Source organism: Plecotus auritus (genome assembly GCF_963455305.1).
Source record: "Plecotus auritus genome assembly, chromosome: 6".
Classification (NCBI taxonomy): domain Eukaryota; kingdom Metazoa; phylum Chordata; class Mammalia; order Chiroptera; family Vespertilionidae; genus Plecotus; species Plecotus auritus.
In genome coordinates this window covers 100,627,824-100,650,833 of record NC_137773.1, presented here as the reverse complement: position 1 = coordinate 100,650,833, position 23,010 = coordinate 100,627,824, and the positions used below count along the sequence as shown (strand labels likewise).

Sequence of the window (23,010 nt, the reverse complement as noted above, 5' to 3'; positions counted from 1 at the left end):
TTAAGAAACAATGAAAAGCCCTTATCCTATATAATAAAAGGCTAATACGCAAATCAACCGAACAGCTGAACGACCGGTCGCTATGACGTGCACTGACCACCAGGGGGAAGACGCTCAATGCAGGAGCTATCTCCTGGTGGTCAGTGTGCTCCCATAAGGGGAGCACCGCTCAGCCAGAAGTTGGGCTCTCTACTGGTGTGTGCAGCAGTGGTGGCGAGAGCTTCTCCCGACTCCATGGCAGTCGGACATCCCCCAAGGGCTCCCGGACTGCAAGAGGGCGCAGGCTGGGCTGAGAGAGCGCCCCCCGCCCCCCCCAGTGCAAGAATTTCATGCACCAGGCCTCTAATAATTGATAACTCTCTGGAAGTTAGAAGATTACCCAGGTGGCAGGAATTTCTAAAACCCCAGAATGTATCTCTTATTCAACCTTTAACTGTAACAATGTCTTTCAGTTATACTGACTTTGAAAGATTTACACCCTTTCAAATATCTGGAAAGACAGGGGAATGTGAATGCATAGTATCAGCTATGTCTTTGCTTATGTAGGAATATAGAGAATAATTTTGTTTTAAAAAACAAATGTCTGTATTAATATGCTGTTAGCTAATGCTATGGTAGTAATCATTTTCAAAAAATCACATTGTATACCTTAAACTTACATAATGTTATATATGAGATATATCTCAATAAAGCTAGGAGTGGGGGAGAAATTTCTGTTTGTGCCAAGATGTGAAAGAATATAGTGAAAGATGAATTCAATAGTATACCATACGGTAGAAGGTCTGAGAATAAGTACACTTTATTTGTTGGGTTTGTTAAGTTACAAAAAAATAAATTTCAAGGGAGAAGTAAAATTTTTTACAAAATTGGTCAAATGTGAGGTTTATCATAACAAAGGCTTTTACAGATCCTTTTAATGCAAATTCTTTCATGAATAATAAGCAAATTGAGTAAAACCAGAATTTTATTTTCCATTAAAAGAGCAAAGTTATTCTGTGCCCAGATAAAACATTTCCTAAATTGTAAAATTATTCTGTTAATTCTTTGTGCTTTTTAACATACTAAAAAAAATATTTTTTTAAGTTCCTTACTTTTGGAAAAATGTTAACATTCCTAATAATCACTGCCACTTATTGCTGTGCTTTTAAAGATACTGATATTGCCTGTAGCTATTTCTTACCTTTGGATAATCATAACATATCATTTGACATTGTCTTGATTTTGTCTTTCTCCAAATTCAGAATGATGAAACTGTTAAGATGTTTCTCACACCTACAATATCTTTGGGTTTATACTAAATGACCATTAGGTAACAAAAATTTTACCTTATTTTAACTTAAATCCTTTACCTTATTAAAAATATTTTTAAAGGATTATAGAAACTATTAGTTTTGTTTGGCATTCTCCAACTTTCAATTAACTCAAAAATATTATGAGAAATCTTTGCCTTATTAAAATTGAGTTAAAAGAAAAAAAACTTAATGCCTAAAATGGGAAGTTCTGCCTTCTTAAGTTAATCATGTGTAAGTAAAATGTGTTTAAAAATAAATATGCTCCTATGTTTATGTATTTTCCAGGTTAAAAGAAACATACATTCATATACAAAGATGACACAATAGCTGTCTACAAAAAGATTTTATCTCTACACTTAAATAAGCTTGTATTGTATGAAATTCATAGGATAAATCAAAGGACTGGAGATTTGTCTGTCAATGGTCCTCTGTTCATAACATTCTAAATTTTAGGATAATCAGTGACTAACTCCTTACAAAACCTATTATATATTTTACATTGTTTAAGCTGACTTTAAATATATATATACTAGAGACCCAATGCATGAAGATCCGTGCAAGAATGGGCCTTCCTTCCCCTGGCTGCCGGCACCGCCTTTGCTCTGGCCCGGAGCCACCTTTCTGACTTCCCACGCTGCCCAGAGGCCCAGAGCTGCTGGGGTGATGCAGACCGCCCCTGCCCCCGGCCGCTCAGTGCCTGCATATGCAAATTAACCCATCATCTTTGTTTGGTTAATTTGCATACTCACTCCTGATTGGCTGGTGGGCGTCACGAAGATACAGTCATTTTGCATGTTTCTCTTTTATTAGTGTGTGTGTGTGTGTGTGTGTGTGTGTGTGTGTGTATATATATATATATATATATATATATATATATATATATATGTTTCAGAGAGGCAGGGAAAGAGATAGGGAGACAAAAACATCGATGAGAGAGAATTATTGATCAGCTGCCTCATGCAAGCCCCCTACTGGGGATCGAGCTTACAACCCGGGCATGTGCCCTGACTGGGAATGGAACTGTGACCTCCTGGTTCATGGGTTGATGCTCAACCACTGAGCCACACTGGCCGGGCTGATTATATACTTTAATAGAGGATTCCACTCTCTTCCATTCTTAGAATGATAGTTAATAAAACAAGTTAACTAAAGCCTATAGAACAACTTGCACAAGTAGTTTCTGTTTCTTCCTTACATTCACCTAAAATTCCCAGCTATTATCTAAAGGTCAGAAATTGAGCCTTGTGGGGACATATCAGAAGAACTTCTATACAGGTATATATCATACACTCATAACTATTGATACTACAAAGAATTAATTATGTATGTTGCTAACATCATTACTATGGACAGAGATTTTGGTTGAGCCAGGATTTCCAGAACTGTTTTGGTCTAAAACGAGAAGGTAATGTAAATAGACTGTTTACATCCAAGATTATCAAAACACATCCTCCTAAATGCCAGAAGCCATTGACTACCATGCACATTGCATGATTTTTCCCTTTATTCTCTATTTTCTTCTTTCTATCTGCTGGCTCAAGATTCTAGACTATAAACACCCTAATTTTTCAGACATTGACAAAGGTGAATAATCCATATTAAAGGGGGAAAACTACTTGGATACCAAAGGAAAATCTAAATAGATATGGGATTTATGGACATTATTTCAAACTTTAATAATAATTCTTGTTCAAGGTTTTGTTTGTTGCAGATGCCACGTGTGTGTGTGTGTGTGTGTGTGTGTGTGTGTGTGTGTGTAAGTCAGCCATTATCATGCCAGATGATTCAATAAACGATTATCTAAGAAAAAGAACAAAATGGACTGGTGCTTATGGAAGTCCAAACTACTGCTACCAAAGACTTGATAAACATTCACAATCTATCTAATAATAGTTTAGATCTTGACTGATCATTTCCCCCTAAATGGTAACTCCTCCAGCTTAGTTAACAAATGATCAGAAGCAGAGACTGAGAATTGAAACAGAAACCAAAGATTGCTCACAAATGCTCAGAAAAACACTATGACTTGTAAAACAGATAAACTGAAGCAACCAAACCACAATGTGCATTACAGACTACCTAAGCTCAAACCTTTAATATCAGCTTATTATGTTCCAAAATCATAGACACACTGAACTGACAGTAACTCCTCAGGGATTCACGTGTACTGAAGATAAAATCATTGACTGTTCCAGTAACTCACCTAAATGACATATTCTATCCAATCCTGTCCAAACTACTAATCTCCACCCCAAAACCACTCACTCACTAACCTCAGATCCTGAAACCCAACATATCCCCTTTTCTAACTTCATGTTTAAGCTCCACAAGTGATTCTTGTTGGAAACCAGAACTGAGAATCATCATTCTACCCAAACATATCAAACTTGCAGCCAGTGGGCCACATGCTGGCCACGAGTTTGATATGCTTGTTAATCTACACCTATATATCTTTATCTAAGAAAGCTTTCAGTGCTCACAAATTGCTAAGATATTTTAACCTAGCTTTTTACCGTTAGTTGCTATTTGATTACCTGTATTTCAATAAAAGTTATTTTATAATGCTTCCAACTTAGAAGCAAAAACCCTAATCAAACCAGGTTTGCACATGATTCAAAACAATAATCAAATTATAAAACTGGTGGGGAAAAGAAATGGGTGTGGCAACAAAGGAGTAGTAACACAAGAGTCTTGTGGTGACGGTACAGTTGATTATCTTGATTGTGGTGGTAGTTACTAGTACATAAGACTAAACGTGAAACTGCAGAGCTACACAAACACATACATATATACCTGAGTTCATGTTTAACTAGTGAAACTTGAATAAGCTATATGATTTATGCCAATTTCTTGGTTTTGGTATAGTATGGTGATGAAGTGGGATGTTGACACTGTGGAGGACAGAGACCTAGGGGAGGGTAAATAAGACTTCCCTGTACATTTCTTTGCAATATCCTGTGAATCTATAATTATGAAAATAAAAATCTGACAAAATTTTTAACTAAGTTTCTAAAGTACAAGGAAGAAATTCTGCAGTCTTTTCACATCATATTCAATTACGTATACTGCTACAATATACAGCTCCTACATAAATGACACATATTTTCAGGTAAATATACCTAACATCTGATGCAGATCTACATAAAAGAAAAAGGCCACATTGGTGATGACCACGTTAATCCTGCAGTAAGTATGAAAAAAACCCTTAAAACTATTATATTAGATTATTTGTGTGGTCTTGCCTTTACGGGACACTAGGATTTACCTAAATAGTTATCTCTGTTCACTGCAAATAATGCTGCTTTCATTCCTATTTTAAGCCAGCAAGCCTGCCCTACTTTTGCAGACTTATTTCCTAATCTACTCACCTGCTTTTCCAATCATGAACCAGTTAAACACCACTGAAGAGGTTACATTATATAGTATTACTGAAAGTCACATGTACCTTTCATATTCTTTCATAACCTATTAAATAAGTAATTTTATTTCAATCATCTGCCCTAGCTCTTTGAGATCATTCTTCTGTTCTCCTAGAACCAACTAAGTAATAACCACTATCAGTGATAGTCTGACAGAATCAATAACTTTACAGTGACATCAAGTTTTCAATAAAACGGTAAAAAAAATAACCAATTTGTTTTCATAGGCAAAACTCCCTCTTTTACTCTGGCCATTCATTAAAACCATCCTCTTTTATTTAAAAAGCCTTAGATAACAAGAATAAAATGTCCCTAGGCATACACACAAAAGCACACACCTCTTTAGGCCACAGATCAACAGTCAAAGCTTAAACTTGAAAGGATTATCAGTGTAGAGTGAGGGAACAAACATTTCACACCAGATATGGTCTACAGTTTAGGCATTTGCTCTTCCTAGTGGTATTAGAGCAATTCCATAGTTCTAAATTTCTGTTACATTTTTATATGCTATACTGAGTACTTTTCAGGACAGTATTTAAACTTATAAGTATAACCAGAAACATGTTGCCTGTAATAGGAACTCAACAAATATTTGTTTATGATAACTGATTTTCAAAATTCTATCTATACTACAGAAAAGGAAATTTTCACCATTTTTAATTAAGCATTTTAGGTTTAAATCCTTTCAAAAGCTAAGGAGACTAGGGTTGGAAAATATAAACTCTTAAACCTTCTTTCACACATGCCACTTAAAATCAAACAGATCTGTCATCGAATCTCACCAAGACTGAAGATTAACTCATTTAATAAAGAATAGCTAATATTTATTAAGCATCCAGTGGGCACTATGCTAAGCACTTTACATGTATTATGAAATACAATCTTTAAATTCTAAAGTAGGTACTGTTATCTCCCATTTAAACTTGAAGCAAGGAAAATAAATAAGTCACAGCTAGTAATAAGAGCTTGTGCTCTTTCCTACATTGTCTTCCATAAAATAAGCTTTTATGCTTTTTTAAATATATTTTATTGATTTTTACAGAGAGGAAGGGCGAGGAATAGAGAGTTAGAAACATCAATGAGAGAGAAACAACGATCAGCTGCCTCCTGCACACGCCCTACTGGGGATGTGCCTGCAACCAAGGTACATGCCCTTGACCGGATCGAACCTGGGACCCTTCAGTCCGCAAGCTGACGCTCCATCCACTGAGCCAAACTGGTTAGGACAGCTTTTATGCTTTTACTTAAACAGTTACTAAGCACCTATATGCTAGGCACTGAATTGAACATTAAGAACACACAGTTTGTATCCTTGAAGAGAACAGTCTAGTGTTAAAAAAAGAACATAAAAATATTTAAAGTAAAGCAATCAGATTGCTCATGGGAGCATATATCAGGCAATATCTAATCGTTCTGATGAAGATGATGATTATGATGATGATAGTGGCTAACATGAGCACTTACTATGTACTACCACTATACTTTGTGGAGTTTATTTAATCCTTACAACTATCCTGTAAGTTAGGCTTTATTATCCCTCTTCCTCAGGTAGGAAAACTGAGGTTTAAAAAAGATTTAAGTGAGTCGTTCAAGGTCATGCAGCTACTGAGGCAGAATTTGAATCCAGATATATGTCTAACTTCAAAGCCCATGTTCTAAAACCATTACTCTATATAGCCTCCTAGTAAAAGAGAAAGGCTTCTCAAGACTAAATCTTTAAAGTGGCTAAATCTAAAGATAAAGAAACAGAGGGTGTCCCCCCAAAAATGTATACACACTTAACAGCTACAGCTCAATTGAGGTTTCTTTCTTTTCAGATTTAATCCATTGGAACTAATAATTATTCAAAGTATGTATACATTTTGGGGGATACCCTGTAGAGACTAATCAAGCTGGGGGCAAGATTCTACACAGAAGTAATGCATACAGCCCATTCACATACATAAAACAACATGGCATTCTAGGAAAATACAAGTATTAATAAAAGTAGGTTTGGGAATGGGGGTACGAAAATGAAGAAGAGAAAGTAATATAGCAGTCCCCCTTCATCCACGGTTTCACTGTCCTTCGTTTCAGTTACCTGTGGTTAACCATGGTTCAAAAACATTAAATGAAAAATTCCGGAAAATAATAATTCATAAGTTTTAAATTGTGCGCCATTCTGAGCAGCATGATGAAATCTTGCGCTATTCCACTCAGTCCCACCGGGGATGTTAATCTGCCCTTTGTTCAGCATCTCCACACAGCAGGCACTCCCCATCCATTTGTCACTTAGTAGCCATCTTGGTTATCAAAGCCACTGTGTTCAACTAACCCTTACTTTACTTAATAATGACTCCAAAGTGCAAGACTGGCAATTCAGATATGCTAAAGAGAAGCCATAAGTGCTTCCTGTAAGTGAAAAGGTGAAATTCTCCACCTAATAAGGAAAAAATCATATGTTGAGGTTGCTAAGATCTATAATAAGAACAAATCTCTTATCCATAAAACTGTGAACGAAAAAAAAGTTCATGCTAGTTTTACTGAAGCACCTCAAACTATAAAATTATGGCCACAGTGCATGGTAAGTGCTTAGTTTAGGTGGAAAAGGCATGAAATTTGTAGTGGAAGACTTGAACAGAAAATGTGTTTCAAATAACAGCATCGTGTTGCACCAGAAAGTATAGTGCCTATACATAGGCTTCAGCAAAACATCCCCTGAAACAAGTGACACAAAGTCATTTACTGCAAGGGATGGTTACACAGATTCAAGAATAGGTTTGGACTGAAAAAAATATTAAAATCACTGGCAAGAGAAAGAGAGACCATATTCACAAAACTTTTATTATAGAACTAGAGGCCCAGTGCATAAAATTTGTGCATGGGGATGCGTCCCCTCAGCCCAGCCTGCACCCTCTCCAATCAGGGACCCCTCGGGGGATGTCCGACTGCTAGTTTAGGCCCGATCCCGGGGATTGGGCCTAAACGAACAATCGGACATCCCTCTCACAATCCTGGACCACTGGTTCCTAATCGCTCACCTGCCTGCCTGTCTGGTTGCCCTAATTGCTCCTCCCACTGCGGGCCTGATTGCCCCTCACTGCCTCTGTGCCGTCCTGATCACCCCTAACTGCCCCCCCTGCCAGCCAGGTCACCCCCAACTGCCCCCTTCCTGCTGGCCTAGTCACCCCTCACTGCCCCTCCTGCCAGCCTAATTGCCCCCAACTGCCCCCCTGCCGGCCTGGTGACCCCCAACTGCCCCCCACCAGCCTTGTCGCCCCCAACTGCCCCCCCCACCGGCCTGGTCACCCCTCACGGCCCCCCCGCCGGCCTGGTCACCCCACGCAGCCTGCTGTTCAGTCGTTTGGTCGTCCCTCACTAAACCCCCTGCCGACCTGGTCGCCCCACGCAGCCTGCTGTTCAGTCATTTGGTCGTCCCTCACTAACCCCCCTGCAGGCCTCGTCATAGGCAGCCATTTGTGAGGGCATGACAGTCAATTTGCATATTACCTATTTATTATATAGGAGGATATTATAATTGTTCTATTTTATTATTAATTATTGTTAATCTCTTAACTGTGCCTAATTTAGAAATTTGACTTTATCATAGTTATGTACGTATAGGTAAAAACATAGTACATATAGGGTTTGGTACTATCCATGGTTTCAAGCATCTACTGGGGGTCTTGGAACGTATCCCCTGCGGAGGTAAGGAGAGACTACTGTACAAGGTTAGAGGTTTAGCATGAAGGGAACTACACATGAACAAAGTTAGAGTATATCTTATAGGCAGGAAGTGCTCATGAAGGATTTCAAACGTAAGAATAATCCTTTACATTACCCACAGATCATGATGGCAGCAGAGAGACTAAGTAGCCTTAGCAAACGGCTGCTGCAATATTATAAGCATGAAGTAATACAAGGAGATGAAGTAGAAGGTTATGTAGAAACCAAAAGTCCACAGAACTGTGTCCAGGAACTGGATATGAAGTGAAAGGGATAGGAAAGAGTCTGGCCTGACTCCCAGGCTTGTCATCTGAGCCAGTAACTAAATGGGCAAGTGGTGTGATTAACAGTGATGGGACGTACACTTAGAAAATCCTTTCTATCTCTACTTATTAGTGCTTTTTAATATTTATTTTTATCCCTCTACCACCTTTTTTTTACTTCAATCTCTTCAATAAAATAAAAACAAATCTGTCTTACTTTCCACAATATTTATTTGTGTAATGTTTGAATTTTCTATGATTTTGGGTTACATGTATAAGCCAATTCAGCTTTAGTTGTGCGTGTGCGTGTGTGTATGTGTGTGTGTGTGTTTAACACACAGCCAATCCAAATAATCCAAATTCCTTAATGGGATCATGGTCAACTGCTCTAGCAGTTTTCAACTATCCCTCTTTTTCTTCATTTTCTTCATTTTACCTTTCTCAATTCCTGACACTTCCAGTTTACCCATTCTCTCTAATCCTTAGATAAGTATTCTTTGCTTCTCCATCCTTACTTTTCCCTCTTTTTCCAAGCCCCACCATGTAGCTGAAACAACCTCTTTTTCTGCCAAACAAGGTGCTTTCACTTCATATCAGCTATAATATACTTTTTTTTTTTAAATCCTCACCCAAGGATATTTTTTTCCATTGATTCCTAGAGAGAGTTAAAGGGAGGAAGATGGGGAAGAGAAACAGAGAAACATCAACATGAGAGACACATCAATTGTTTGCCTCCAGCACACACCCCTATTTAGGAGCTGGGGAACCTACAACTGAGGTACATGCCCTTCACTGGGAATTGGACCCATGACCCTTCGGTCTGTGGGCCAGCACTCTAACCACTGAGACAAAGCAATCAGAGCTATAACATACTTTAAAACTCATTTTCTTCTTTTTATCTTCCCCTCACTAAGACACTACTGATGGCTGCCTTTCCCAGGCCTAGCTGTTTGAGTCACTTCTTTCTTTAATTGATTTTAGAGAGAGGAAGGGAGAGAGAAAAACATCAATCAGTTGCCTCCCACAAGCACTCCAACCCAGGACCAAACCAGCAACCTGGGTATATGCCCTGACCAGGAATCAAACGTGCTACCTTCTGGTGTACAGGACGACACTCCAACCAACTGAGCTAGGGCGAGGCATTTCTTACTGTACCTTTTTTTTCTCTCTCTCCCCAACTTTGTAGTTGAAAAACTGAAATCCTACAGAAAAGTAAAATGAACACCAATTTGCTCTTTATCTATATTCACCATGAACATTTTGCTACTTTTGCTTTTTCTCTCGACAAATACATAAACTTTTTTCTGAACCATCTGAGAACAGATTGCAGACTTCATGACATTTCAACCTAAATACTTCATCAGGTATTGCTTAAGAATAAGAACATTCTCCTTTATAACTGCAATACCTTATTATCACATCCAAGACTTTTAACATTGATATACCTAACATACACTCCATATTTGAATTTTCTCGGTTGTCCCCAACATGTCCTCCACAGCTTTTTGTTTTCCCAATCAAGGCTTGGCACTATATCTGATTTCATTTCTCTTTCCTCTAGAATAGTCTCCCTGTTTGTTTGTTTTTTTTTAATCACTTTGACTTTTTTTAATTTAAATTCTTTATTGTTGAAAGTATTACATATTTGTCCTTTTTCCCCCATTGACCTCTCCCCAGCCGCCCCCCCCACAGCACATGCCTTCACCCCTTACTGTCTGTGTCCATTGGTTATGCTTATATGCATACATACAAGTCCTTTGTTGATCTTCTACCCACCCCCATACCCTCCCCTGCTTTCATCACTTTGAAATTTTTTGAAGAGTCTGGACCAGTCATCTTATAAAAAGTCCCACAAATTGGATTTATCTGCAATTGGATTTGTCTGATTGTTTACTATAACTACATTAAGTTAAACACTTTTAGCAAAGATTACATAGGCCCGTGGTCAGCAAACTGCAGCTCGCGAGCCACATGCGGCTCTTTGGCCCCTTGAGTGTGGCTCTTCCACAAAATACCACGGCCTGGGCGAGTCTATTTCGAAAAAGTGGCATTAGAAGAAGTTTAAGTTTAAAAAATTTGGCTCTCAAAAGAAATTTCAATCGTTGTACTGTTGATATTTGGCTCTGTTGACTAATGAGTTTGCCGACCACTGACATAGGCAATTCTTGAATGAAGTCTTAGATGATCTCCCAAGGTTCAGTCTTTTGGGCTGACATTGTCCAGACACTGCACAAAATCATCATGAATTGTTAGCATTCAATAACTCTAATAATGATCATCAAAGATACACAATGCGTTGGCCAGCTTACAGCATACCTTTCTGTCACCCAATCTACAGATCCTAGTTACCAAGTCAGAACTTAAAATAATAAACAAAAACTCAAGAAACTAAAAGATTTCATGATAAAAATCTAGTTTGCCAACAAAATAAAACAATGTAGCAAACTAAAATTTCTTTGCATATATCTGAATAATTAAGTAGATTATAAAGATAACTGTCAGATATCATTTACAATGGGTTGAGATTTTTAGATCTTACTTTTGCAATTTGGAATGCAGCTAAAATTTAACATGAAAACTTTAAACAAGTGTTATATCCTATTAATGACCCCACCAAAGGATGATAATTACTAAGAAATACCCTTTATTTCCATTAGTCCTTTAGCAATTAAGTAGCAGCAAAGCCCCAAAATGACTATAAATAACAGAATTAGCGAAGTTTGTCTCTCATAGACATGTTTAAAAATTAGCTTTTCCCCAAAATGTCACTTTAATGGAAAGATATTCCATTTCTAGTACCAAATACAGCTTAGGAAAGGTTTCTAACTAATTCCTTAATTCACTGTAAGTAATAAAGTCCTTAGCATTTTTCTCTCAAGTGATCTAATAAAATTTTTTGAACTTTACAATAAAATGTGATAATATGTTACTTTTGGTAATAAAGCTTTATTACCAAATGTCTGATATAAATAAGGTTTCAATCACAACCATTAACATACAAGTAGGAAAAAAACACCTTATTCCCACTCAAAAAAGAATTAAGTGTTTAAGTTAAGACGTTCTTTCCAAGGTTTAAGACTCCATTTAGAGGTATGAATTCAAATAGCACTGATTTATTACGTTAGAGCTTGGCAGCTTGTTAATTACAATGGTAAACTAAGCATAACTTAAACAAGTACTGTTGCAATTCAACAGATATGCCCTGTACAACTTGTTCACATTGAACATTTATCCCTGAAAATGTTTCTTCTGGTTTGGTATTATATCAAATGCATGAAAATATAGAAGACAAAAATATGAATATAAGCATTTTCAAACCATTTTCATGCTGACTGAAATCATCATGAAAGAATTTAGGTAAAATTACAGTCTTTATGTTAAAATTATATGAAAATATTTGCATAATAAAAACTTTCATATATGTGATCCATTTCCCGTTTTTTTTTTAATAAAGATTTTTTTTAAATATATTTTATTGATTTTTTACAGAGAGGAAGGGAGAGGGATAGAGAGTTAGAAACATCGATCAGCTGCCTCCTGCACACATCCTACTGGGGATGTGCCTGCAACCAAGGTACATGCCGTTGACTGGAATTGAACCTGGGACCTTTCAGTCCGCAGGCCGACGCTCTATCCATTGAGCCAAACCAGCCAGGGCCCATTTCCCTTTGAATTCAAAATACACCAGTACATAGAAATACAACAAAAGTATTAAGAGCAATTGTTTCTGACCCTAGCCTGTTTGGCTCAGTGGATAGAGCATCAGCCTGTGGACTGAAGGGTCCCAGGTTCGGTTACGGTCAAGGGCACATGCCCAGGATGCAGGCTCGATCCCCAGTGGGGGATGTGCAGGAGGCAGCCAATCGGTGATTCTCTCTCATCACTGATGTTTCTCTCTCTCCCTCTTCCTTCCTCTCTGAAATCAATAAAAATATATTTTTTAAAAAAGAGAGAGCAATTGTTTCTGGAGGGAAGGAATATGGTATCTTTGTTTTCTTCCCATTCTACCTTTCCAATTTTATAATTAGCAGGGCTAAGCTTATATTGAAAAGAAAGACTTTTTTTTAAAACTTGGTAAATCCATTCTCATGACATGAAAGAGAAGGAGAGGGGATAAGAACTGTGGAAATAAATGAGGTATAGATACCAGAGACTGAAATGGGGTTCAAGGTATACTTGTGGTAATAGCAATTTTTATCCACATTACTCTTAAAATTTTTAAAATTTTTTAAAATTGATTTTAAAGAGATAGGAAGGGAGAGAGGGAGAAAAGGAAACACTGATGAGAGAGAAATATCAATCGGCTGTCTCCTGCATGCCTCGATCTGGGATCGAGCCCACAACCCAGGCATGTGCCCTGACTGGGAATCAAATCAGCAACCTCTCAGTGCATGGGAGGACACCCAACCAAGCCACACTGGCCAGGGCTTAAAATCTTTAAAAAAACCTTAGTCACACTATTCCTAGTGCCAGGATATTAAAAAAAACTAGTAGCCTCCTATGTGTGCTACAAATGATTACATTCTGTGAATTTGAATTCCAAGAGAATGAAAGAACTGTATCAGCATCTTACTGAAAAGAAGTCTGACTTTTCTGTTAAACCCCCTTTGACCACCAAATAACAACTTAAACAATGGATTCTCCCTATCTGTCATGTAACTCCTAAATTTTGTTTCCAAAAAGATTCAGCCAAGAGGAATAAACTGTTTTTATTTTTAAAAATCACTGTCAAAGAAAATAAATTCCTTTACACAGGAAAATAAACTTGGAAACCGGAAAAAATGATTAAGCTGAAAGATTTTCACAGTTCAATTATTTTTTTTTTATGTTTTTAAAATATATTTTTATTGGTTTCAGAGAGGAAGGGAGAGGGAGAGAGAGAATCATTGATCGGCTGCCTCCTGCACGCCCCAACTGAGGATCGAGCCTGCAACCTGGGCATGTGCCCTTGACCGGAATAAAACTTGGGACCCTTCAGTTCACAGTCCAACGCTCTATCCGCTGAGCCAAACCAGCCAGGGCCACAGTTCAATTATTTGAGATTCTAGTTTTCTGCTGCAGATATCAATAGTGATGCCCCAGTACATATGGACTGTTCTAGATGCTCACATAAATGTTACTTTTAAAACAAAGAACAAATGAGTACTTACCTATTGGCATACATTGCAAATTACTCTCTATAAACTTTTAATGAATTAGTGAAATAATAGGAATTGCTACATATATTTTTTAAATATATTTTTATTGATTTCAGAGAGGAAGGGGGGGAGAGAGCGAGAAAGAGGGAGAGAAACATCAGTGATGAGAGAGAATCACCTATTGGCTCTCCCCCTTCCCCCCCCCCCCTCCACACTCCGCACTGGGGATTGAGCCCACAACCCAGGCAAGTGCCCTAACCAGAATAGAAGCATGACCTCCAGGTTCATAAGGTCGACACTCAATCACTAAGTCACATTGGCCCAGTAAGAACTGTTAAATTTTTAAACATAAAATATACATCTTCAAGTGCTAGAGAAGAAACCAGCTGCCAAGGCAGTACCAGACAGAACTGTATTGGCCAATTTACATCGTTACCCCGTTGGATTCCACCCAGATATCCTTTATATTATAGAACAGGTATTTCCAGGACTGGGAACAGTTTTCTAATTTATATATGTTCTAGTTCTAGTATTTTTCAAATGTTAGTAATTTCTCTCTAACCACTTATGTAAGTGATCTATTATCAAACTATGTATCATGTTTCATAATACTAACTTGTCTTAAGCTTTCCACATGGCTCAGATGCCTGACAAAGAAAGTATTATTAACCCTCTTTTGCAGAAGACATTACTGAAGCAAAAGGGAGTTTAAGTAAAAAGGTAAGGTTAATAAACAAAACAGCCCAGGTGGCTTAGCTCAGTGGTTGAGCTTCCACCTATGAACCAGGAGGTTGATTCAATTCCCTGTCATGGCACATGTCTGGGTTGTGGGCTCCATCCCCAGAAGGGGGCATGTAGGAGGCAGCCAATCAATGATTCTCTTTCATCATTGATATTTCTATCTTCTCTCCCCCTCCTTTTCTCTCTGAAATCAATAAAAGTATATATTTTTAAAAACAAACAAAAAACAAGGTCACAAGTAAGCTCCGGAGACAACAGTAAAACCTAGGTTTTCTGACCACCAGTCTAGTCCTTCATTGTAGTTGTTATTTTAAAGGACACGTACAAATCACTCCCTCCCACCCACTCTCCTCTAAAATTTGCTCAAACAAAACAAGTAGACTTTAAAGTTAACAGGAAATGACAGAACCAAAAACAACTGGGGTGTGGTCTCACCTCCGAAAAATATTTCTAGCTGTGAATAAATGCAGACAACCCTAGCCAGACAAGATAAAGGTTAGATCAGGATTTAGTACCCTGTATAACACAATGGACCTAATATATGAACTCCTTACTGTCTTAGAACAAGAGTATTTCAAACTCTGGAAAACAGGGGAAAAAAGGCAACATAAGTCCCCAAGAAGCCAAAGTTCTGTGATTAAGTTCTTATGCTGATGTTTTTATAAACAAGTTAAATCCACACATTGTAAGGGCCTGAAATAATTTGTTTCATTTATTTAAGAGTAATCTTGTAAAGTACACAACATGTAGTAATTTATAATTTCACCAAAAAAAAAATTTTAATCATACAGACTATAAGGGTTTTCACTTAACTGTGAGCCTGCCTAACCGGCACCTGCATTTTAAAAAATATATATATTTTTACTGATTTCAGGTAGGAAGGGAGAGGGAGAGAGAGAGATAGAAACATCAACAATGAGAGAGGATCATTGATCGGCTGCCTCCTGCACGCCCCCTACTGGGGATCGAGCCAGCAACCCGAGCATGTGCCCTTGACTGGAATGGTACACAGTCCAACGCTCTATCCACTGAGCCAAACTAGCTAGGTTGCACCTGCATTTTAACAGCATTTTATTTTACTTTACTTCTATATTTAAGGGTTTGAACGGTTCATTTTAAAATTTCCTTTATGACTTATGTCATGTCACATCCCATTTATTCTGACTTGCTACACAATTCTGATTTACCTAGTTTCCCACCTACTTCAATTTAGAAGTGGCAGATTAGAAGGGCATATTTTGACAGAACAGTACTGGACTAGATAAACAGAAAACAGACAAAAGCACTAAACTGGTATAGCAGTGAGGAGTCATTTTAGTACAGGAGGAAACTGCCAACAACCTTATACAGCAGAATGCACCGGCCATATTAACAGCACAGGACAGAAATTCATGTACATAATGATGACCTTGATTTATCAAAAAGGGCTGTTTAGTATATTCTGATTTTAAGAGACAGTTATATACTCTTTATGGGTTACATGTTATAAAAACTGAAATCAAAATAGTCAAAATAATTTAGCAGCTAAAGGACTGTCGTTTATATGAACAATTCATTTAAATCCCCAATGATACCAGACAAATGCTGAGTAAATAATCTCAAAAATACCATTATATTTACTAAATATTATACAGTGTAGATAATAACATCTGTGATCAACACTTACAATGCTGACCTTTTAGGAGGGAAAACTAAGTTACACACTAAACTTAGATAGTGTAGACAATATTTATGATGCTTAATGTTTTTAGAGGGAAAATACCTAGTTCAACACTAAAATTCTCCCCCTTCATTGACCATTCCATAGGTTTTTCCACTTTAAAAAAAAAAAGCACTGTCTTTAATCTTGGTTTGCTTTCTCCTTCTAATTATCAAAATGAAAAAAATAAAAGTATTTTAATAGTTTTCCCCATTTACAGCTAACCCCTTCATCCAGAGGCCTCTAACACAGCTTGTCTAGGTATATTCCCTTCTAACAAAATAGGGTTCTCAAATGGATTGTTAAAACCCAGAGAGAAGAGTTGCACCTAAGTCTCCAGGCTGAACAAAGGAAGCACACACTGGTATGTTTAAAACAGTATTCTTAGTTTAAGGGCAGAAACAACTGCAACGTACAACCTTACAAGTATCAGTAAGGAACACTTCAGTTTATGTTGGAGATCTGAATCAGAGAACATCATTCTCCATATCCCTATGGTCAAAAGCAAAATAAAACACCAACATCATGTCAAGAGATCTGTAAACCTCTTCAAACATCATAAAATGGCTTTATTTGTCTTTATTTCACCATACCGTTTCTTTTCATAACAGCAGTGACTTGTGGTGATCTGGACAAAGAGGGCAAAAGGTACAAGGTTTGCGTCCTAAAAAGGGGGGAAGGGGAGAGCTGACTTGCTCCTAAAGAAGGGGAGCGGCGGAGAAAGACCTGACCTGGAAGAATTTACTGAACCCCCTCCCTACATCACCCTAGATGGCTTCCCCGGATCACAGGCTAAAAAGGAGGAATAGTTTCTTTTTAAAAAGATGGGATCCAGTCCCTTTTGGGTTGATGGGAGAAGAAATCCCCACCACACCTGGAAGTCCTGCTAGCTCCGCGTCTAGGTGCAGCCGAAAACGCCGGAGGCCCCAGCGGGCAGCCCCGTGGGGATCCCGCCCTCCCGCTCCCACACCCCCTCCCAGTCCTCCTCCCGGACAGCGCAGCCAGGGCCGCCGCCGCCGCCGCCCTCCCGCTCCCCCTCCGCCGCTCCCTCCCTCCGACCCCGAACCGCCGCCCAGCCCAGGGCCCTTTCCCAGCGGGTCTCTGAGGAAGGCCCAGCCCGCCAGGCACCTTTGATGACGCGTTCGGTGGTAGAGAGGCGGAAGTTCCCCCCGGACATGGTCCCCTCAGCCTCCGCCTGGCGCCGGGAGCCCACCGGAGTGCGCCTCCGCCTGCGTCCCGGGGTCTCGGCTCCAGGGGCCCGTCAGCCCGCCGCGCCGCAGCGCAGGTTCTTCTGGGCGGCCCAGGCACCAGAAGGAAGTGGCCGCTCTGCAAGTCAGCCTCGCACCCCGCCGACAGGACGCCGGCCCACTGGCCGCTCCTTCTAGAGGAGCTAGCCGAGTCGCGAGCACAGGCGACCGCGGTTTAGACAGGCTGCCCGGCCCGCGTGTGCGCACGCGCGCTCCCGCTGTCGCTCTCCAACTTCCCGGCGGCCCGCGCGCGCGCGCGCGCCGCCGCACCGAGCTCTGGTGGGCGCTGCCCCTCACCTCGGGCCCCGCTGCCGCGACCCCCGCTGTACCCCGAGGCTTGCGCCCTGCGCACGGGCGTTTCCTTCCTCTCCGGCTTCCAACCGCGGTTTTCCTCCTCCTCAGCCCGCGTCCCCTGGCTGACTCCTCCGCTGCCGGCAGCACCGCACCCTTGCCCGAGGTCCTGCTCGGAAAGGCCCGGCCACGCAGCGGCCACCTTGTGACCTGGCCGGAGCGAACGTGGAGCCGCGAATTCCCGTCCCCCTGGAGTCGCCTTGCGGAGAGCCCTGTTCCCGCCGCCCCGCGAGGCCGCGGGGGGCCCTTTCCTCTGGGTGCGCTGCCCACTGCGGCTGGAGTCGCTATGGACTTGTCCCCGCTCCCCCCCACGGCTTATCCTTCCCCCTTCACCACGCCCGCTGAAACCCCTGATTTAACTTTTCACGTCGTTGAGGGCAGTTACTACAATAAGAAGGACGCCGCGTCCATCCCAGCTCCAGTGGGGAGCGGGCAGGACTTCCCTCTGGCGTGGAGGCGACCTTCGCCGAGGCCCGCGGCCGCCTCTTCCCGCTTTCGAGAGTAGGGCGGGGGCGGCCGCCCGGGAGCCGGGCCAGGGCCCCTGAGAAAGGACTCACCTTCTCACCAGCCCTGGGCACCTCCGCGAGAAGCGGCTCTCCTCCCGCGCCGTCGCGCTGGCGCTGTGTCTGCCTCCCCCGCTCGTTTTACTGTGGAACACGAGGGGCAGGTCTCTCCGGAGAGTCTTAATCTGGCTCCTCTCTAGGTTAAAAACGGGCCTTTTCTTACATTGTAAGCCTAGAATATAAACTGTCTTACTTGGACTGTCCTGCCTCCCCGGGTATAGTGCCTGGCAAAGTCAAATGTGTTTTGATTTTAGCAGTAATAATGAGATATTGAAACTGAGATCCAAGGGTGTATATGCAAATTATAGGCAAGCCAGCCGTAACGGTTCCTATGGTGGCCAATTAGAAGTCATATGTGGCTATGGGCATTTAAATTACATGAAAATGTAAATATTCAGTACCTTAAGTGCACTAGCCATATGCCCAATAATTACATGTGGCTGGTGACATGGTAAAACAGGACATTTCCATCATAGCAGAAAATTCTTTTGGACAGCTCCTAGCCAAAAGATTATTTGGGCTCCTAGCCCAAATCTGCATTACTATAGACTTATGTATTGGAGAGATAGAGCCTGGAACCAGACCCTGAATTATGCCTTGGAGTTTTGACCTAAGGCCCTTCATGACCACCCTAGCAAGGCAGGAGCACTTCAGGAACTGAATAGAATTTGGTTCTCTTCTCTTGGGTCTTGACTTCAGGTTTCCAACCAAGAGAATTATTTAGATGTCCTGAGGAAGTTCTTCATTTAAGAAGCAATCAGAGTAGCCAAAACCGGTTTGGCTCAGTGGATAGAGCGTCGGCCTGCGGACTGAGGGGTCCCGGGTTCCATTCCGGTCAAGGGCATGTGCCTGGGTTGTGGGCACGTCCCCGGTGGGGGGTGTGCAGGAGGCAGCTGATCGATGTTTCTCTCTCATCGATGTTTCTAACTCTCTATCTCTCTCCCTTCCTCTCTGTAAAATATCAATAAAATATGTTTAAAAAAAAAAAAAAAGAAGCAATCAGAGCTCCACACCTTTATCAAACAGCACGTTTCTAAAAATAAAAAATAAATTGGCCCTGACCGGTTTGGCTCAGTGGATAGAGCGTCGGCCTGCGGACTGAAAGGTCCCAGGTTCGATTCCGGTCAAGGGCATGTACCTTGGTTGCCGGCACATCCCCAGTGGGGAGTGTGCAGGAGGCAGCTGATTGGTGTTTCTCTCTCATCAATGTTTCTAACTCTCTGTCCCGCTCCCTTCCTCTCTGTAAAAAACCAATAAAATATATTTTAAAAAAATAAAAAATAAAAATAAATTGGTCCCTGCAGCATAATAGATGCTAAAATTCATCTGGAAGAACATAAACAGGATAGCTAAAAACAAAAAGTTTTAAAAAAACATTGCAAACCAGTGTGTTCTGGTTAAATTGGTGAACCTGATTCTCTTTACTTTTACTTTCCGCAATGGTCAGAATTGACTAAATATTTGAAATTACCTAAATTCGCGTTTAACTGGCATTTCTACTAATTTCTTCAAATCTAGGTTTCTTCAAACCTAGCATCGAATAGGGCTTGTGAGACTTCATATATTTCCGTATGAAACTCCCTAATCACTTCAGAAACCTTAATTAATGACCAGCTCTTCTGAGAAATAATTATGAATGCTTTTAATTTAACAAAAGCACAGGAATCCTAGTTTCTACTAGGCTTCAGCTTCTATTTGTATGAAGCCATTAAATGCTGAACTTCTGTGTCAAATGCAGGCAAGAGAACCGCAGAATATTTTTTAAACTAGAGTAAAATGAGCATTTCTAAAGTAGCTACACAGAACAAAAGGTATTTTGTGGTATATAATCTCTAATTTTATATGAAAAGCACTACATAAAATGTTTTTATTAGTAACACACATTGTATGGACATCATACAATATACTATATTTTACTCATATGTTCCCATGAGTGCCTTTAATTTTTATTAAATTACCTTGGCACGGACCCCACCCCCTGTAGTCTTTTTTTTTTCTTTTTCAAAATAATTGACTTTAATGGAGAGAAGGGAGAGGGAGGAGGTGGTTGTAGCCAGTCAACACCATTCTTTATAGAAGACAAAGGTATGAATTGAAAGGTCTCACCTGACTCACCATCTTAATTCACTATTCCAGTGGCTTGTATGATGAAATGGAATGTTAGGATATATTGGGTAGGTGGAGAGTTAAGGATGGGCATGGAAGGGGCCAAGAAAAATATGCTGTTTAAGGATATTTAGATAGCTACATGAAGCATACACCCCCGATTTTTAGAATCTGGGAACCTCACTGTACCCCCGACAGTCTTAAAGTCTAAAAGAAAAATGAACAAATCCAGATTTAAAAATATATATTTGTTGTAATTGGGAAAACATGGCCCAAAGCAACATTCTACCAATAATAGCCTGATATCAAATTAATACTCTCTTTAGACACTTGAAAAAATGCTAGTAACAGTTCTGCTGACTGATAAATATACACTGAGTGGCCAGATTATTATGATCTCTGAATGCATAATAATCTGGCCACTCAGTGTATTTGTATCTCAAATGGGTAACAAAAGTATTCTAGACTTTTGCTGGAGATCAACCACCTATTTGCCCTGAGCTTTCTATCAGCCAGTGCAAAGGGGAAAACTGATCAGGTGCACGATTTATAGTATCTTTGATATCAAATAAATGAGGTACTCAAGAGAAGTACACTAAGTGGCCAGATCATTATGTGTTCAGAGATCATAATAATCTGGCCACTCAGTGTATATCTATAGGTTGATATTCAGACCATTTAGGGGATAGTGTATAAACTTCATAACCATGTGTTATCCCTTCCTTGAACTTCCTGGGAAAACCCACTATTATAAGAACTGTGACAGCCAAAACCGGTTTAGCTCAGTGGATAGAGCGTCAGCCTGTGGACTGAAGGGTCCCGGGTTCGATTCCGGTCAAGGGCACGTACCTTGGTTGTGGGCACAACCCCAGTGGGAGGTGTGCAGGAGGCAACTGATTGATGTTTCTGACTCTCTATCCCTCTCCCTTCCTCTCTGTAAAAAATCAATAAAATATATTTTAAAAAAAAAAAAAGATCTGTGACAAACATTGAGGAGCCCCAAAGCTGCCACCGCTCCCTATTACTTTTGTTCACATTATCACAAAGCAGGAGAAAATGGTGGCAGTCATTCCTGGCTCCATAATACAGTACAGTCTAGGAGAATAGAATTTAATAGCTCTCTCATTCCAGCATTCCACAGGCAAGATGCCACAGGTAAAGGCACTAGCATTCATCAAGTTACTTGGGCCAAAAATGTAGTGGGGGGCCGTGGGGGAAGGCTCTTTTCCTCACATATCATATCCTGTCAACGGACTCCCCCTACAGTCCATTTTCCATACAACGGAGCTTTCTGATTTGTCATTCCTCAGCTGCAAACCCTCGAATGTCTTCTTTCCCAGAGACGCCTATTTCTTTGACCTCAGCTCAAACCTCCTCCCCTGCCGGGTACAGCTCAGATATAGTGCCTGGTCTATACCCTGTCTACTGTAACTTACATACACTGGCCTCAAACAGACCAAGCTTATTTCTGGCCCAGAGCTCTTGCACTTGCTGTCACTTTTGCTTGGAACATTCTTCTCCTAGGTCTTCCCAAAGCTCCCTCATTACTTATAGCTCAGCTCAGGTGTCTTCTCCTGAGAGAGGCCTTCCCTGTCCACCGACAGCACTCCCACCACTCTCTACTCCATTACCCTAAGACTTCAGTGGTCGGCAAACTGCGGCTCGCGAGTTTGCTGCTCTGTTGACTAATAATGACCTAGACTCTGCCGACCACTGACCTAGACTCTCGATTCCAATAATTACAGGCTGTTGTTCCTTGTGATTAAGCCCCTATCCCAGTGGTCGGCAAACTCATTAGTCAACAGAGCCGCAGTTTGCCAACCACTACCCTAAGTAATGTGTCTGTAGCACTTTTTTCTCTTTGTCTATCCTCACTCCTTAAGGGGCGCACCTTTGTCTGTCTGACTCACCTGTGTCCTGCTGTACCTGTCACAAAGTTGGAATTCAGTTTATTGAATGAATGAATATCATCATACTCTTGTCTGGACCCAAGGTTCTTAACCTATGGTGCAAAGGTTTCAAATAATTTCCTCCCCATCCTGCTCCCAGCTGTAAATGAAATTAAGGTTTTGAGAATATTTAGAAGTGATTTGGGGTGTGTCTGAGAAATGTGTGGGAAAGCATATATTTTCCAGATTCTCAAAGGAATCCAAACAAAAATGTTAATTACCACTGGTATAGAATTTTAATTTATAAAGCACTTATTCATACATGTAATTCTTATTACACTTATAGAGATAGGTAGTATAGAAGTGATTATTTCTACTTCATAAATAAGGACACTGAGGTGCAGAGAGGTTAAACATATTATCAGACTTCACACAGCCAGTCAATGCAGTCAATGGTGGAACTGCCACAGACGCATTCTTTTGGACTCAAGATCCTGTCCGTGCTCTTTCACCTACAACACTGGGCTAGTAAGTTTGCATTCTTTCATTCGTTTTTTTTTTTTTTCTTTTTTGTTAATCCTTGACCAAGGATAATTT

The 23,010-nt window shown here is 40.4% G+C and overlaps 1 protein-coding gene across 4 annotated transcripts in view; it reads right to left on the bottom strand.

Moving 5' to 3' along the window:
• PPP3CC (protein phosphatase 3 catalytic subunit gamma) overlaps positions 1 to 18,503 on the bottom strand; it is a 107,031-nt gene extending 88,528 nt beyond the window's left edge. The window contains exon 1 of one of the 4 annotated variants that reach the window (XM_080675933.1): positions 18,413 to 18,503. Coding sequence is in view for 2 of the 4 variants with exons in the window: in XM_080675930.1 (XP_080532056.1) it covers positions 17,386 to 17,434 (49 nt within the window). In the remaining 2 variants the exon portion in view is untranslated. Of the gene's footprint in view, positions 1 to 17,385; positions 17,755 to 18,412 lie in introns of those variants that run through there. The other 3 variants (XM_080675930.1, XM_080675935.1, XM_080675931.1) reach the window with 3 other exon arrangements.
• Between the last annotated feature and the right edge of the window lie 4,507 nt (positions 18,504 to 23,010).